The sequence below is a fragment of the Anolis sagrei genome, chromosome Y, assembly GCF_037176765.1.
Source record: "Anolis sagrei isolate rAnoSag1 chromosome Y, rAnoSag1.mat, whole genome shotgun sequence".
NCBI classification, from domain to species: Eukaryota; Metazoa; Chordata; class Lepidosauria; order Squamata; family Dactyloidae; genus Anolis; species Anolis sagrei.
This window is the reverse complement of record NC_090035.1, coordinates 24673349-24691175: the sequence shown is the minus strand read 5'-3', so window position 1 is coordinate 24691175 and position 17827 is coordinate 24673349. Positions and strand designations below refer to the sequence as shown.

The window sequence follows — 17827 nt, the reverse complement described above, 5'->3', positions numbered from 1 at the left end:
ATAGGGTTCACTTAGATTCTTAACTTCAACGACAGTTCCGATCTTTAAAAGTTCTTTTGTGCGATCTTCTGGAACCTTTATAGTGAAGGAATCATGTTTGGAAGTTATCTTAACTTCAACTAGTCTTTCAGGTGTATGGATCTTGCTTCACAGAAGGCCCTTGGATATTCTGAACTCTCATCAGTTTCTACTGTCAAATCAAGAGTCTGCTTTTCTTCAGCTTTCTCTTTTGATTGTAGTTTTTTGTCAATAAACTCAGCAGAGGTTATTTCTTTATATGGAGCTGAAGGAAATACATCTTTTCAGGTCAAGGATTCTTTTTTCTTCTCAGAGTTTATCACTTGTCTTTCCAGACCTATTGTTTCTATATTCTCTTCACTGGCTCTCGCTTCCCTGGCAACCATGACGGGCCCCTTGGTAACTTTCTGTACCACTCCCTTAGCCACGCCATCGAGCCCAGAGTCAGCTCCGCCATCTTTGTCTTTCTCATCCTCCTGAGCCACCTTTCTAGCAACCTCAGCTAGCACCTTGGCTCTCTTGATGAGGGACAAATGACCTGGAGTCCCTGGCTGAAACTCCTGATGCCACTCAACAGCCTGTGCCACAACTTCTATGGTAGTGTATAAATCTTTCCTCAAACATGTCGCCATTAACAAAACTAGATTTGCGGAACTCTTCAGCAACTCTATCTTTCAAAATCATGTATGCTTCATGTACATGGCCTTGATTCAACTTTTCTATTGCCATAGTCAACTTCTCATGTTCACTCTTTAAATCAGCTATGCTTTCTTTCTCAGCCTCCTTTTGTTCTTCTGAAGTAACTGTCTGCTGCTGACTCTCATGTTCCTGTGCTACCTCCTCTGCCATCTCTCTCTCAGTTCTAGCTTTCTTGTTTTTAGGAGGAACCATTTATCTCACGTTCTTTCTGATTCCTCAGAAAGTACCCTTCTTTGCTTTGGGCGGTGCCATGGTGTCTATTGTATTTCAAAATGGTGCTAGTGATGTTCTTTCTCTGAGGTAATTTCAAAATGTCAATTTTGGTAAAAATTTACCTCAGGATTATCTTAAAATGTACTGGATTTAGGTGTTCCATGATCCACACCGCTGCAAACCAATTATAACGATCAGATAAATCAGATCTCACTTGCTGCCACCAATTGTAAAGAAGCTAGCAGATTGATCTCAGTCGCTGGAGACCAAATTATAAAGATCTATTCAGATCACTAATCAATGCTGCCACCAATAGTTTCTTCGAAAGTTGCTTTTGTAATCTTCAAACTTTGAGGACACTTGAGTCAGGTTTTGATGAACAATAATCAACAAAGTTTATTATTTAGAATGGGTACAAATGCATCAATATCTTGGCTGTTACAGAAAGTTGTGTCTTAAAAGCGTGATGGTTACAAGAATGGTTCTATCTTTGTTACTAAAGAGTTTCTTCTCTCCCTCCAAAACAAAACAAGAATCCCAACAGGACTGTGTCTCTGCCAGAGATTCTTCAGTAGCCCAGATAAATCTAGCCTGATTCTATCCTGCTACTACCCAGCTATTCTCCTATTAGCTGTCAGTTTGCTTTAGCTACTTTCCTAGCAAACTCCTGGCAAACTTAGGCCTTTTTTCCTAACTCTAACACCACTACACTCCTAAACTCCCTTTCTCTTCAAACCCCAAACTCCAACAACTCTCTATAACTTAAAACGCTCCTTTTTTCCTCTCAGAGTTTCCTAAACTCCGCCCCCTTTTTCTCCACCAATCCCGGCCATTCCCTGCTCTGAACTACACTAAAATGGCCGCCGAGGCTTCACCATGCCCGCATCCTATCTGTATTAAGCTTTCAGGCTTCTCTAGGCCCTCCATCCTGGCTGCTAAAAGGTAAGGGTTCTTTACAGGGTGCATCTTAGAATTGAAGAAATACAGTATTTTTATTATTATGGTATTATCATCATCATAATCACTACATTCTCTCGTACATTAAAAGCACCCATGCAGGATGGGCTTGGGATTTTACAAGAAAACATTCAGAGGGCATCTTAAACCCTTAGCAAACTTGCAAATTTGGCAGCTGAAAAAACAGCAGAGCCACAAAGGGATGTTGCCATGGGATTGATGGCCCCGTGGGGCTATCAGAACAATCTCAAATCTAATCTGAATTGCTCAGAATGTGGCAAAAATATCAGAATGCCAACAGCAGGGCGCTTTCCTGACCAGCCATAGTTCCTAAGCATTTCATAAAAGAGAGTTGATAGGCTGCTTGCTCACCTTCAGAGAAGAACCAGGCCGCATGCTGGATGATGGGCTCGACGATCGCCACCACGTGCACCGATGTTGCTGCCGCCATTTCTGCCAGGGAGCTGAGGGAAGAAGAGAGGAAGGAAATGCAGCCAAAAAGTCAAAGTGTGTCTCAGGAAGCAAAGATGCTACCCAGGGTTAGGCCTTCCTCACCTGGTTCTGAAATATCTCCCTAACAAAGAACAATGGGTTCCCTCCCCAAAGAACAATGGGTTCCCTCCCCAAAGAACAATGGACAAAGAACAATGGGTTTCCTCCCCAAAGCACTCAAATGGGGCAAAAACACTGGTGTGGATTGGTGCCTTAGGCTCACTGTATTTACATCTAGCCTTTTCTCTCAAAACTGGGACTCAGGCTTGGCTTAGGAATGAATGCATATGCAGTTCAAACTTACAAAGGGTCAGCCTGAAAATGGAATGAAACTATCAATTAATGGATGGCAAATGGAATGAGGAACTGGCTAGTAAATACCTGCAATGATTGGGATAAAAACAAAAACAAAAAACATGTCGTGCAATTAACAAAATTAACTCTTCACGCTTACCCCTCAGTCTTGGCCCACAGCAAGTTTGGTCCCAAGACGATGGCGATGTTGCTGGGTGTCATCTTGTTGAGATCGCTGGACTGTGCCATTTTGGCAAGGAATTTGATTAAGTACCTGCAAAGAACATTTAAAGTACAGTATTAGGATGAGAATGGGATGAAAGGGATCAGTGGGAAACCTCTGGTCAATGAAGATAATTCATGCAGAAGGATTTGTTACCCACCTGAAATTGGCCAGGTTTTGCTTTGGCAGTTTCTGACAAATCCTCCAAAGGTCCTGCAGCTTCTTGTCCTGGTCCTGGATGCTGAGGGGAGGGGGAGACACAAAAAGACATTCTCTGGAGACAAACATGAGGCAACTTTTCATCCAGTTGCTGGCCTCAGAGTCCAGGTTTGGGGTTTGCAAGCATTATGCGTCAAAGGTGGAAGGCAGGCACAAGATTACACCTTTAATACTAAGGAACATCCCACTCAATACTAAGGAAACACCCAATGCAATGTGTAATTTGAGAAGCAATCTAAACCAGCAGAACTCAAAATTTAGCAAAGGAATACAGGGATTTGAGGAAAGAAGATCTGAGAGAAGAAAGTGAGCCGAACTTCTAGGAAACAGAGAGGCTTAAGGCTCATAAGGGCCCTATATCTTTCCCCATGAGAACGTCCCCTTTCCCAAAGCACCCCTACTTTGCCACTTGCGTCCATTCTTCGTACAAGGCGTAGGTCATGAGTGGCTCCGGCAGCTCCCTCAGGTAGGACTTCAGGGCACCTGGAGCAACAAGGGAAGCGGAAAGAGATTTGTCGAGGAATATCCAGGCTGAACACTAGATGGCACTGGAGTCAAGTTTTAAGGAATAAAATGGACTAAGGGACTGACACAAACACCTCTGAGAATACATTCTCTAAGAAAATCCTGAGAAATGTATGGGGTTAGAACAGACATGGGCAAACTTCCACCCTCCAGGTGTTTTGGATTTCAACTCCCACAATTCCTAACAGCCTACTGTTAGGGAGTTGAAGTCCAAAACACCTGGAGGGTCAAAGTTTGCCCATGCCTGGGTTAGAATCATATAGTGGAGATCCCAATGGCCTTCCCATCCAATCCCCTTCTGCTAGGCAGGAGAAGCACCATCAAAGCCCTCCTGAAAGATGGCCATCTAGTCTCTGCTTAATAATGATTGTAATAATGGTAATAATAATAATCAACATCATAGAGTCCCAAATTTGGAAAGGACACCCAAAGGTTATCCAGTTCAATCCCATTTTGTCAGATAAAAAAAGTACCATCAAAGCCCTCTTGATGGATGGCCACCCAGCCTCTGCTTAAAAACCCTCAGAGAAAGAAAATAGACACAGAAGGCAGGATACGTCTGTGTCAGTGGAGGAAAGCGATACAAGAGGAAAAAGCTAACCATGTTAAGACTCTCGCAGAAGAAATATGGCTTTGACTTGCATTCAAATATTAATTCCATAAACACAATCATTCAGTCTTTATAGAGATCAAACTATGGAATTGGAGTGGCCCATAAATCCTAGTTAACCAAAAGCAGCTGCTCCAGCAACCGCAGGCCCGTCCTTCTTAGGAACGCCGCAAAGATTGGATTTCTTTCATTGGGAAGAATGTCTGAATGACTCACGTTACGGTTTAATTCAAGGGGGAAAACCCTCATTGGGACGTACATTCAACAAGAATATGTAAGAGGCCTGTGGTTTGCTGGGAACCAGACAGAGAGCCAAAGGCAGGATTCCTGCAGAGCTCGGGGCCTCCCACAGAACAAACCACAGAACATTTGCTTAATCTGCTTCTGTTGCAGGCCAGCAAGCACCACTACTCTGATTCCACATGCAGGAATGGAAGCCTAATGGGTAATCCTGGGCAGGGCACACTCTCTCAGCCCCAGAGGAAGGTGATAGCAGATACCCCCCCCCCCCCCCCCCACACACACACTTGGCCTTCAGGCCATGCCTTCCATTCCATGGGCAGCTCCCCACCTCCACAGGTGAGACCTACCTGCCACGGTATGAGGGTCGGAGTAGAACTCGTCCAGGTGGGACGTGGAGCAATCCAAGGCTGCCTTCAGCCTCTTCAACTTAGAAGCACCGGCCGCAATGCGGAACAAACCCTGAGGGGGACGAGAAAGAACAACACAGCTTGTTAGAGGGTTGTTGTTGTTCATTCGTTCAGTCGTCTCCGACTCTTCGTGACCTCATGGACCAGTCCACGCCAGAGCTCCCTGTCAGCCGTCACCACCCCCAGCTCCTTCAAGGTCAGTCCAGTCACTTCAAGGATGCCATCCATCAATCTTGCCCTTGGTTGGCCCCTCTTCCTTTTTCCTTCCACTTTCCCCAGCATAATTGTCTTCTCTAGGCTTTCCTGTCTCCTCATGATGTGGCCAAAGTACTTCAACTTTGTCTCTAGTATCCTTCCCTCCAATGAGCAGTCGGGCTTTATTTCCTGGAGGATGGACTGGTTGGATCTTCTCGCAGTCCAAGGCACTCTCAGAACTTTCCTCCAACACCACAGCTCAAAAGCATTGATCTTCCTTCGCTCAGCCTTCCCTAAGGTCCAACTCTCACATCCGTAGGTTACTACAGGGAATACCATGGCTTTGACTAGGCAGATCTTTGTTGCCAGTCTGATGTCTCTACTCTTTACTATTTTATTGAGACTGGACATTGCTCTCCTCCCAATAAGTAAGCGTCTTCTGATTTCCTGGCCACAGTCTGTATCTGCAGTAATCTTTGTTAGAGGGATCAGAATTAAAATAATAATAAAAAAGAAACTGTCACCACCAATTGCTAAGTTGGCACCCGGCTGTGGTGGAGCTTCCTTATTTGGAGGCTTTTAAACGGAGGCAGGATGGCCATCTGTCAAGAGTGGCTTGATAGTGTAAGGCAGAAAGAGGTTGTTATTATTATTAAGCAGAAACTGGATGGTCATCTGTCAGAAGGGCTGTGATGGTGTCCCTAACAGAAGAGGGTTTAGACTGGATGACTTTTAGAGGTCCCTTCCAGCTCTAGGATTCTATTACTCTATTAATAATAATAATACTAATAATAGTAATAATAGTAATATTAATACAAATAGGAGCTGAATGGCTGTCTGGAGGGCTTTGATTGTGCTTTTCCTGACTGGCAGAAGGGTGTTGAATGACCCTGGAGGTCTCTTCCAAGTCTATATTTTATAGTATTTTATAGTATCATTATTATTATTTGAAACATAACAAGATTAGTTTACAGTAAACAAGATCACTATGCTGGTTGATGTATTGGATCACATTTGGACTATACGGTGGTTTTATTATTATTATTAAGGAGAGGTTGGGTGGCCATCTGACAGAAGCATTTGGACTGGATGACCCTTGGGGTCCCTTCCAACTCTAGGATTCTATGATTCTATGACTCTGGATCCTGCTCTGGCCAATGCCAGCCCTGTGGCTTGGCCTTGGGGCAACCCGAAGTAAGCTAAATGGAGCAAACATCACAGTCATTGGGACAGAAACCCTCTGCCTCTGCCCATTTTGGACAAACCCATCTTCATGTGCTACTGAGCAGAGTGTGCCATAAGCAGGCTAAGCCACCTCTTCAGAAAAGCAAACTTAGCTGCTGTGACTGTAGTCATGCCATCTCAGTACTTAGACCCCGTCCAGTCCCCAGGATTCCCTCAAAAAGAAAGATAAGGAAAGAGAAAAAGACCCTACCTCCTCCTTCATGCCAGTCTCCAAGAGCATCATGACGCATGCTTCAATGGGGAGGGCGATTTCCCGTCCGCTGCGCTTGAGGTGCTCTTCCAGGGGAGTCCCGAAGGCCGGCTTCTCTGTCCATTTGTCTAGTTAGAAAGGCAGCAAGAGCCAGGAATTAGAAGGGGAAGCAGGTGAGTTCACAAGATCATTGGGGCCACAGCAGGATATGTGGACCGCAAGGTTTTATCCCAGGTGAGGAGCCAGAATGCTGTCGCCCATCCTGCAGGAGCAGCCACAGACAGCTGAGAGGAAGGCCTCAAACATGAATGCTTTCGCACAAAGAGTGGATTCCTGATGCCTTTTCTAGGGGCCCCAATTCCCACAAAAACCCATCTGGATGGTAGAATCTCATTCTGAATAACAACTGAAAAACTGTAAGCAACAGATCAACCGCCAATGAAGGGAGCGGCCATCTTTGTGCTCCTCAAACACAAATTCCCTTTGACCGACCAGAAGTAACCAACTCTTCTGTACATAGATGAATAATGCAAAGAGACACAAGATCTAGTTCAATGGGTATAACCGAATCTCGTGGTATTTTTTTAAAAAAATATTTATCCCCTTCTTCTTTAAATGTGGGGTGAGAGTTGATGTGGCTTTTCCTATACATGTTGCCTAGTTCTTTGAAACTTTCAAAATCAGGTTATGTAGGAACTAAAATATCAGCAAACACGCTCATTCCCAGTCCTCCCCCTTCCTCCCAGTCCATTCTAGGCAATGAGGACTGGGCCCCTGATGGCACAATGATTGCAGACCGAAAGGTCAGTGGTCCGAATCTTCCTTGACCTCTCAAGCGTCTGCTCAAAGGCACAAAGGACTTTGAAAGTGGGGTGAGCTCCCATCTGTCAGCTCCAGCTTCCCTTGTGGGGACATGAGAGAAGCCTCCCACAAGATGGAAAAACATCCAGGCATCCCCTGGGCAACGTCCTTGCAGACTACCAATTTTCTCATTCCAGAAGTGACTTGAAGTTTCTCAAGTCACTCCTGACATGGAAAAAACCCCCCTAAGGACTGGGTACTGTTCTTCAGGTTGTATTCAAATTGGCTACAAAGGGAGGCAGAGAAAATGGCACCTCCTCCAGCACACACAGCACAAAACTACCATTCTGTCATATTAAATATTGAGAAGGCTGGCCATTTTCCTCTCCAAGTTGTTCCCTTCTGAGAGGCTGCTATCATTTCGGATCAACTCATTCCCCTTTGTCAATAAACCCCCTTAAAACAGCCACTGCTTTCTTCTCTCCAATCAACCAAGTATATTCAACATCATATAAACATTAGTATTACCATATTTCATAACTTCGAAGATGTCAGTGATTGTAAGGTGCACCCCAATTTCAGGAGCACCACCAACAAAAACACCTAAGATACCCCTGAGATTCCAAATGCATCCCCCTTTTAGAGATGTTTATACAGGAGGAGAAAAGGTGCACCTTGGAAGCAAGGAAATACAGTATTTGCTGCTCCACTTGAGAAGACAGAGCAGAGGACAGGCGATTAGTTGTCGACTGTGGAAGAGGGTTAGTTTTATGCAGGAAGAAGCAGAAGACAAGAAATCTGGGTGTTGCAAGGCAAGGGCCGAAAGCGTGTTCCCCTTCCAGCCTCAGGTCTAGGCCTCATGCAGCATTTAAATGGGGGCAGAGAGGACTTCCGGTGGGGCGGCATGGCGGCAGGAGCACCTCTCTGAAGCTCCTCGGAGAAGAACCACGTTGAGCGATCGGGTCAAGCCTGTTGCTCCCCTCCTCAGCCAGATCGAGTGCTGAGGGGACGCGAAACCGGTCAGGACTACCCGACAGCCCTAGAAGTCCTTATCCCCTCAAGGGTGGGGGCAGAAAGGGTCCGGGTTTGAACCGCCGGTAGCGGACCGCTCCATGGGAAGCAGGAGCAACCCTGCAGGGACTGCTACCAACCCCCATTTAACGAAGAAATTAACCATAAGAACAATCCCCCAGCAAGAGGGGTAAGTAAAGTGAAGGTAGTGGGACACCAACGGACAGAGAAGCGGAAGAGGAACGACGGGGGACCAGCCGGGCAGGAAACAGAAGAAGACGAGCGCGACAGGAGATTAAAGACGGGACATCGAGGGACAAGAGACAAGAGAAGATAAGAGTGGAAAGCGACAGAAGAGTAACGCAGAAGATCAGGAGGGAAAAAAAACATATATATAATAACAAAAATAACAGAGAAGAAGGGGAAAATAAATTCAAAACAAATTGGGAATAATTTGAGGACCTGGGATGAATCAATTGAACTTATGAATTGATTAGTTAATGAATTAATAAGCCGTGATAAAAAGAACTAAGAAGCCCGGATTAATTACCTTCTTTTAATATTAACAAGAAATTTATAAACTAACAATTAATTGCTCCAGCTCTGAATTGATAACAACTGATAATTGATAGCATCAATATAAAGATTGGAACAGAATAGAATTCTATACAAATTAAATAAAGAAATGGCAACACCAAAAAATAAACAAGATCCAACCTCCAAAGTTAAACAAGAATTAAAAATAGATCAGTCCTTGCTTCAAAGAAGAAATTCCCAAGGCTCGCAAGAGCCGAGTTTGAAAGATGTGGTAAAAGAAATCCAAAATTTGGCAGCAGCACAGACTAATCTACAGACATCATTTGAAACAGGAATAAAAGATCTAAAGACAAAACAAGAGACGTACCATAAGGAGATGCAGAATAAATTTGATGAGTTAAAAATTGAATTAAAAAATGAATTAAAAAAAGAATTTAAGGAAGAGATTGGCAGGGTGGACAAAGACTTATCCACAATGAAAGAAGAAATAAAAGACTTGAAGATGAAGACAAAGGAGAAGGAAAAATTTCAGGAGACTTTGCAAGAAAAAGTGAGTAATTGGGATAGGCAAAGACAAAAAATGGGAAAAAAATCAAGAATTTTTAGAATTAAAGGAGATGGAGAATCAACTTAGATTAAGAAACTTACAGGAAAACCCAAATGAAAATATAAGACAAGTTATTTTAGAAATATTGGCAGTTTCACTGAAGAGCTCTTTGGAGATTCTGGAGAAAGAAGTGGATCAAATATATCGTATGTCAACTAATTACTCAAGAAGGAATAAAACACCTAGAGATGTTATGGTGAAGTTTGTTAGAAAAAGAACTAGGGATGCTGTGCTGCAAGCCAATAGTAAGATCCCCCTACAATTCAAGGGGGAAAAAGTGGCGGTGTTAAAAGAATTTCCTCAGACAACGTTAATGAAGCGAAGACAGTATTTTTTTTCTTACGGAGGAATTAAAGAAAAGAAACATCAGATTTAGATGGGAGAAAACAGAAGGGATAATGACAACCTTTAAAGAACAGAAATACTGGCTCACATTTATAGACAAAGCAAAAGACTTTTATGAGAGACTAATAAAAGACCAAGATCCAGGAAAAAATGAGAATAAATCCCCGAGACAAGAGCGCAAATTAGGCGCAGGAGCAATGCTGGAAAAAACAGTACCTACAACCCCAAGAAAAGGTAAAAAGAATAAAAGAGCAAGGTTCAACTCCCCGAAATATGACATGCTAGGAACGGATAATGAAGATGAGGATACCTCGAACCCAGAAGAAGAAAGAGACAACCCCGGCTTGGATCAAGAAAAGTCTAACAATGATAAGTGAACGACAAATAAAATTTCTATCTTTGAATGTGAATGGTCTTAATTCTCCAAACAAAAGAAAAGCATTGTTTAATTAATTAAAGAGAGAAAATTATGACATCATAGCATTACAGGAAACCCATATCATGCACAAACATGTAGCCCATTTAACAAATAAGAAGTTAGGCAAATTATACTACTCCTCTTTTGAAAAAAAGAAAAGAGGAGTAGCTTTATATATTAACGAAGATTTACAATCGGAATTAGCCTTTAAAGATCAGGAGGGAAGATTTGTGGCAGTTAAAATCATATGTGAAAACCAAAGATTACTAATTTGTAACATATACACTCCAAATGGTCCCAAAGTTAAATTTGTGGAAAATCTTAAAGGGAACATAGATGACACAGAATTCGATGACCTCATTGTTTTTGGTGACTTTAACGGGGTACTGGACAGTCAATTAGATAAAACAAAAATTCGGAAAAAAGGCCCAAAGGGGTCAGTGGCTACCTTACCCAAAATATTTTTAGAGTTTAAGAAGGAACAGGATTTGGAAGACGTCTGGAGATGCAAAAACCCTACAAAAAAAGATTACACATTTTATTCTCACAGACACCAAGCATGGTCTAGAATAGACATGTGTTGGGCAACTAACAATATCACTACGAAAATATGGGATATAAACATATTGACAAGAGATATCTCATATCATGCTCCTATAGAAATCATCTTGAATCAAAAGAAACCAAAAGGGAAATGGAGATTAAATGAGAACTTAATAAAAAAGGAAGAGGACATAACAAGATATAAAGACCTGATTGATAAATACATGGAGATAAATGATATCGCAGGAATACATCATAATGTGGTATGGGATGCCTCGAAAGCAGTGTTAAGAGGTCATCTTATCCAACACAACGCCAGAAATAATAGACACAGACAGAAAGACCTAAAAGACATTATAAATAAAATAAGAATAAAAGAAAATGAACTGAAGAATAAACCAGGAAACAAAGCCATACTTAAAGAAATCGAATTACTTCACCAGAAAAAATCTAATAGTGAAATAGAGGACCAAGCTAAACAGCTAAAATTTTTAATACAATACCATTTCGAAAACGCAAACAAATCTGGTAAATGGTTGGCCAAATTAGTTCGGAAAAAGAGACAAACTCAATGGATAGTTAAAATTAAGAAAGTAAACGAGGAAGTAACAACAGATAAGGAAATTTTGGCGGAATTTAAAGAATACTATGAAAAGCTCTATGCGAATGATGGTATTCCAAAACAGGACATAGTTGAATATTTAAGTAAATTTAGTATTTCTAAAATTACGGATGCCCAAAGAGAAGACTTGAATAAAGAAATTACTGAGCAGGAGATTGAGGCTGCTATAAGAAAAAATGGATGCAAATAAAGCGCCAGGCCCAGATGGCTTTATTGCTGGGTACTATAAAGTGTTCAAGAAGGAGCTTATGCCAATGTTAAAAACCGTAATGAACAGGGAATCCCGCAGACATGGAATTTAGCAGAAATAATAGTAATTCACAAAGAACAGTCAGACCAAACGGATGTACGGAACTACAGACCAATCTCACTCTTGAATGTGGATTACAAAATTTTTACAAATATTCTGGCCCAAAGATTAAAGAATTTCTTAAGCAATTGGATAGGGGAAGAGCAGGTTGGCTTCTTACCTAAAAGAAATACGAAAGACAATATGAGAATAGTGGTGGACATGACTGAATACTATGAAGCCAACCCCCAAAAGGAAACGGCCTTCCTTGCAGTTGACGCAGAGAAGGCGTTTGATAATTTGAACTGGGACTTTTTCAAGACTCTTATGAAAGAAATGGATCTGGGCTTTCAATTTATAACAGCAATAGAAGAAATTTATAAGAATCAAAGGGCTAGAATCCAAATAAATGGACAAACATCAGAAGAATTTAAAATAGAGAAAGGTTCCAGACAAGGATGCCCCATATCCCCCTTGATCTTTATTATGTCGTTAGAAATTCTGATGAAAAAGATAAAAGAAGAGGATAAAATCAACGGGGTGAAAATTGGAAAACAAGAGTATAAGGCCAGAGCCTATGCGGACGACATAATTGGAATAATAGAAAATCCACGGGAGAATATTAAGAATTGGTTAAATACTATTGAGGAATTTGGGAAACTGGCTGGATTCAAAATAAATAAAAATAAAACTGTAATTCTAACGAAGAACGTGGCAAAGGATAAACAAGAAGAACTAAGGAGAATCTCAAGTCTCCAAATAGTAAATAAGATTAAGTATTTAAGCATCTGGATAACCGTTAAAAATGGTCAGCTTCTATCAAATAATTATGAAAAACTCTGGAAAGAAATTAGAAAAGATTTGGAGAAGTGGAAATTTCTAAACCTTCTTTGACGGGAAGAATTGCACTGATTAAGATGTCAGTTCTACCGAAATTGCTCTCTTTATTTCAAAATATTCCCATAGTCAGAAATATTAAGAAATTTAAGGAGTGGACAAAGGACCTTTTAAAATTCGTCTGGAAAGGGAAAAAATCAAGAATAAAATATCAAGTGCTGACTAATAAAAAAAATAGAGGAGGATTTGGTTTACCTAACTTTAAGTTGTACCATGAGGCATGTGCCCTGATCTGGATAAAAGATTGGATTACACTGAAGAAAGAAAACCTCCTGACATTGGAGGGCCATGATTTCCGGGTCGGGTGGCATGCATATGTATGGTACGGAAAAGAGAAAAAGGAAAGAAACGTTGGTAATCACTTTGTCCGCTCCTCTTTACTCAGAACCTGGGATAGATATAAAAATCATTTTTACCCTCTCTGGACTTCATCAATGGAAGCTAAACAAAGAAGGTTATTAGGTTGGACTGTCTGGCCAACATATAAAGAACTTTTAAAACAAGGTACAATGGAAAAAATAAAATCCTCAAAATGGAAACAAATGCATAACAAAACTATATGATAAGCTGTTAGAATGGTCTACAGAGACCGAATTAATAAAAAACTGTATGTTAAAGTGGGCGGAGAATTTTAAAAAACCGATAGCATTGGCGGACTGGGAAATAATGTGGAATAAAAAACTTAAGTATACTTATGCCACTGATCTCAAAGAAAACTGGATGAAAATGTTCCATAGATGGTACATGACTCCAGTGAAATTAAATTACATGTATAAAGAAGTATCAAAAAACTGTTGGAAATGTAATGAACACGATGAAAGTTTCTTCCACTTATGGTGGAGTTGTGAAAAAACCCAGAAATATTGGAAAGGTATCCATGAAGAAATGCAAATAATTTTCAAGAAAAAATTTCCGAGAAAATCCGAATACTATTTATTGGGAATAGTAGACGGTGATATACATTTGGATACAAATGAAGACATTTTATTTACATATTTGACTACAGCTGCCAGAATCATATTTGCGCAAGTATGGAAGCAGAAAGAAGTTCCGGCGAAATTCCAGTGGATAAAGATAAATGAGATCAAGGACATGGATACACAATAGCAATAGCAAAACAAAAGAAACTCCCCAGGGACTGCATTGTGCAATTTGTCACAAGAATATGCAAAGATATTATTTTGAAGAAACAATATGAATCCCCCATTATAATAGGGGGAAAGAAAATTTTGATGCTAAAAGAGATCCGTGGAATATTCTTGAAAAAAAGGAAAGACTTTGCTTTCCTAGTGAGCAAACTCAAACAGAAGAAGATATCCTTTCGATGGCTCTACCCTCAAGGAGTGGCCTTTTATTACAAAACCAAGAGACATTCTATTTCTGATACCATGAAGGCTGAGCAGTACTTAAGAAAATACCACAAGGACTTTGACGCTGAAGAAGACTCCCAGGAGGAAGAAGAAAGACAAAAAAAGACAAGGACATGGCAGAAATAAGAAAGAGAACTTGGGGCAAAACCATCAGTTCCATACAGAAGAAGAGAAGGAGCCAGAGCAGGAGGAGGAGAAAGAAACGCTAGTTGTTCCAGAAGAAGAGGAAGAAGAAGAGGAAGTTGGGTAGCAGTGGACTCTGTTTGAGAAAGTTATATAACTTATATAAGTTTATCTAAGGGGGAGATGGGGCGGGGGGCGGGGGGAAGCAGGGTAATTATAAAATGCACTGTTAAAATGGGCACCAAATCTCTGAATACTATTGTTTGGAATACGAATGGCTTAAACAGTGGATCAAAGCGTAAGAAAGTATTTCATTTCTTGAAGAAAATTAAGCCTGATATAGCTTGTTTAGTGGAATCCCACATGGTAGAAAAGGATATACATCTATTTGGGCAAGAAAGACTGGGCCAGTTATTCACCTCTTGCAATTGTAAGAAAACCAATGGGATTGCAATATACATTAAGAAAATGCTGTACCCTGAAGTAATTTTCTCAGATAAGGAAGGCAGGATTCTTATAATCAAGGTTCTCATCCAGGGTAAATCAGTTCTCATAGTAGGTATCTATGCCCCCAATACCAAACAAAGTGAATTTTACAAGACACTTGCGGGTATACTTGCCGAATATGGTGAAAAAGATATGATTTGGCTAGGTGACTTTAATGGGGTCATGGATACAAAGTTAGATAGGAGTAATAGAATAAAAAAAGACAAGAAAGAAGGCAGATTACCGGGTGCTTTTTTGAAAGAAATACATCAATGGGATATGTTCGATATCTGGAGAACTCTCAATCCATCTGGGAGAGAATTTACATACTACTCCCACAGACACAGATCAGCCTCCAGAATTGATACGGTATTTGGTACAAAAGACATCATCTGCAGAACAGAAAAGATAGAGATCCTAGCAAGAACATTTGCAGACCATAATCCGATTCTATTGAAACTAAGAAAAGAAAATAGCAACAGGGGGGGGTTGGAGAATGAACGATTATATTCTGAGGATACAAACACATAGAGATAAAATTGGAAAGGAATTAAAATACTACCTGAAAGACAACACCAATGATAACCTAGAGGATAGGGTGGTTTGGGAGGCTGGAAAAGCTGTAATAAGAGGGGTATTAATTCAGCAAAATTCAATTTGGTACAAAGATAATAATAAAAAGCAGCTAGAGTTATTAGTCAAGATTAGAGGAAAGGAAATAGAGCTGGAGAGGAAAAGAGGGCAGCGAAAGGAAATTCTGGCAGAATTGAAAAACTTACACCAGCAATATGACCTCTTGATTGCTAATGATATTGAGAGGAAAATCAGGTACAATAGGTACAACTTCTTTGAGAATGCAAACAAGCCAGGCAAATTTCTTGCCTGGCAGCTGAAAGGTACAAAGAAATCCCAACTGATTACCAGAATAAGAAACAATGGTGAGACAATTACAAACTTGCAGCAAATCCAGACAATTTTTGAAAAATACTACTCAAAGCTCTACAAAAAAGAACAGGAAGATTTAGACAAGACCATTCAATTTGTTAATGAGACCAAGATTGTAAGATTAACTGAAGCAATGAAAGCTAATCTAGATAGATTAATTTCACCAGACGAACTAATGGAAACAATAGATAAGATTAGGCCACATAAAGCTCCTGGCCCAGATGGTCTTTCCCCACTCTATTATAAAACGTTTAAAGAAGAGCTGACACCATTACTGGTATCTGTAATGAATAAAGTCTTGGAAAAAGGTGAGATTCCAGATTCTTGGAAAGAATCCACAATTGTACTAATCCCAAAATCAGATAAAGACCTAGACCAAATTAAAAATTACAGACCTATCTCGCTTCTAAATTGTGACTATAAATTATTTACTACAATCTTGGCAAACAGATTCAAACAGACATTAGCAGAAATCATTCATAAGGATCAAGTGGGATTTCTACCTAATAGATACCTGAGCCAAAATGTCAGAACAATTCTGAATGTTTTGGAGGTAGCAGAGAGCGACCCCAATAAAGATTTAGCATTGTTTTTTTTGGATGCGGAAAAAGCTTTCGACCAGGTCAGCTGGGTTTATTTGGAAAAGGTCTTGGATTTATATGGGGTGGGCCATCGCTTTAGAAAAGCAGTGGGGGCAATATATTCTAAGCAATCTGCTAAGATAAAAATAAATGGACAGCTGACAAAAGCCATAGATATACAGAAAGGGACTAGACAAGGCTGTCCACTTTCGCCATTACTATTCATTTTGGGATTGGAAATTTTGAGTATAAGAATTAGAGATGACAATGAAATTGAAGGGTTCAAAGTAAAAGGCCAGGAAATCAAAATCAGAACATATGCAGACGATATGGTTTGTATTTTATCTAATCCAACACAGAGCATTCCAAAATTATTAGAGGTAATCAAATTGTATGGAGAGGTTTCGGGTTTTAAAATAAATAAAGATAAATCTAAATTTATTACAAAAAATTTAGACACTAAAATTATTAGGAAATTAGAGGAAGCGGCTAACTGTAAAGTAGTCCCAAAGATAAAATATTTGGGAATAACTATCACAAGCAGGAACATCGACTTGTTTCAAAATAATTATGTGAAGACATGGTCGGAGATCAAAGGAAATTTGAACAATTGGCAGAAGCTACCATTAACATGGCTGGGCAGGATTGCAATTATTAAGATGATGATACTTCCCAAAATGCTTTTCTTTTTCCAAAGCATATCTATTATTAAAGGGACTAAAATTTTCAATTTGTGGAAGAGGGATATCATGAATTTCATTTGGGCAGGGAAAAAAGCCAGGATTGCTTACAAAAATTTAATTGATACCAAAGAGAGGGGAGGACTAAATTTACCAGATTTAAAAACCTGCTATGAGGCCGCCTGCATGAGCTGGCTCAGAGATTGGATACAATTCCGGAACATAAATCTACTAAATTTAGAAGGACATGGAATCAGGTATGGATGGCATTCTTACCTCTGGTATGAAGGAGAGAGATTAAATAAGGCATTCAATAAACATGTAATTAGGGGAAGCTTAATAGATGTTTGGAAAAGATACAAATTAGGGATGGAACCCAAAACACCCCTGTGGCTGAGGCCAATAGAAGCCATTGGGAGACCCATCTGCAAGGATGATGTCAGAACATACGGGGAACTACTTATCAGGTCCAATGGCCAATGGGCACTGAGGGGAAAAGACGAATTGGGTATTAAAGATTGGTTCCGATATCATCAATTATACGATAGATTCAAAAAAGACGAGAAGAGGGGATTTGCTTCCAAAAAATCAGATCTGGAAACTATATTAGATAAAGGGGAAAAAGGATTAATAGCCAGATTATACAAATATATTCTACACTATAATTTGGAAGATAATCGTGTTAAAACCCCCATGATCTCATGGGCAAAAGATTTAGAGAGAAGCATAGATTTTGACATCTGGGAAAACCTGTGGAACAATGGATTTAAATTTACAGTGGCAGCTTCAATAAGAGATAATGTATATAAAATGTTCTACAGATGCTACATAACTCCAGCCCTCCTAGCCAAAATGGACAATTCACAAACAGGATCCTGTTGGAGATGCAAAAGAAAGAAAGGGACTTTCTTTCACGTATGGTGGTCGTGCGAACTGGTGCAGATCTATTGGAAAAGAATAATAAAGGAAACAAATAAAATGATTTACAACAAAGTAAAAAAGAACCCAGGGATGTGCCTATTAGGGATATTCAGAGACAGCT

At 40.2% G+C, this 17827-nt stretch overlaps 1 protein-coding gene across 4 annotated transcripts in view; it reads right to left on the bottom strand.

Moving 5' to 3' along the window:
* LOC137095473 (rho GTPase-activating protein 17-like) overlaps window positions 1–17827 on the bottom strand; it is a 73495-nt gene that overhangs the window by 16979 nt on the left and 38689 nt on the right. For 3 of the 4 annotated variants that reach the window (XR_010908854.1, XM_067462189.1, XM_067462190.1), the window contains exons 10-16: window positions 10703–10765; window positions 6531–6658; window positions 4841–4952; window positions 3517–3598; window positions 3057–3137; window positions 2834–2947; window positions 2260–2351 (exon numbers count right to left, since the gene is read on the bottom strand). Coding sequence is in view for 3 of the 4 variants with exons in the window: in XM_067462189.1 (XP_067318290.1) it covers window positions 2260–2351; window positions 2834–2947; window positions 3057–3137; window positions 3517–3598; window positions 4841–4952; window positions 6531–6658; window positions 10703–10765 (672 nt within the window). In the remaining variant the exon portion in view is untranslated. The remainder of the gene's footprint in view (window positions 1–2259; window positions 2352–2833; window positions 2948–3056; window positions 3138–3516; window positions 3599–4840; window positions 4953–6530; window positions 6659–10702; window positions 10766–17827) is intronic. The other variant, XM_067462191.1, reaches the window with a different exon arrangement.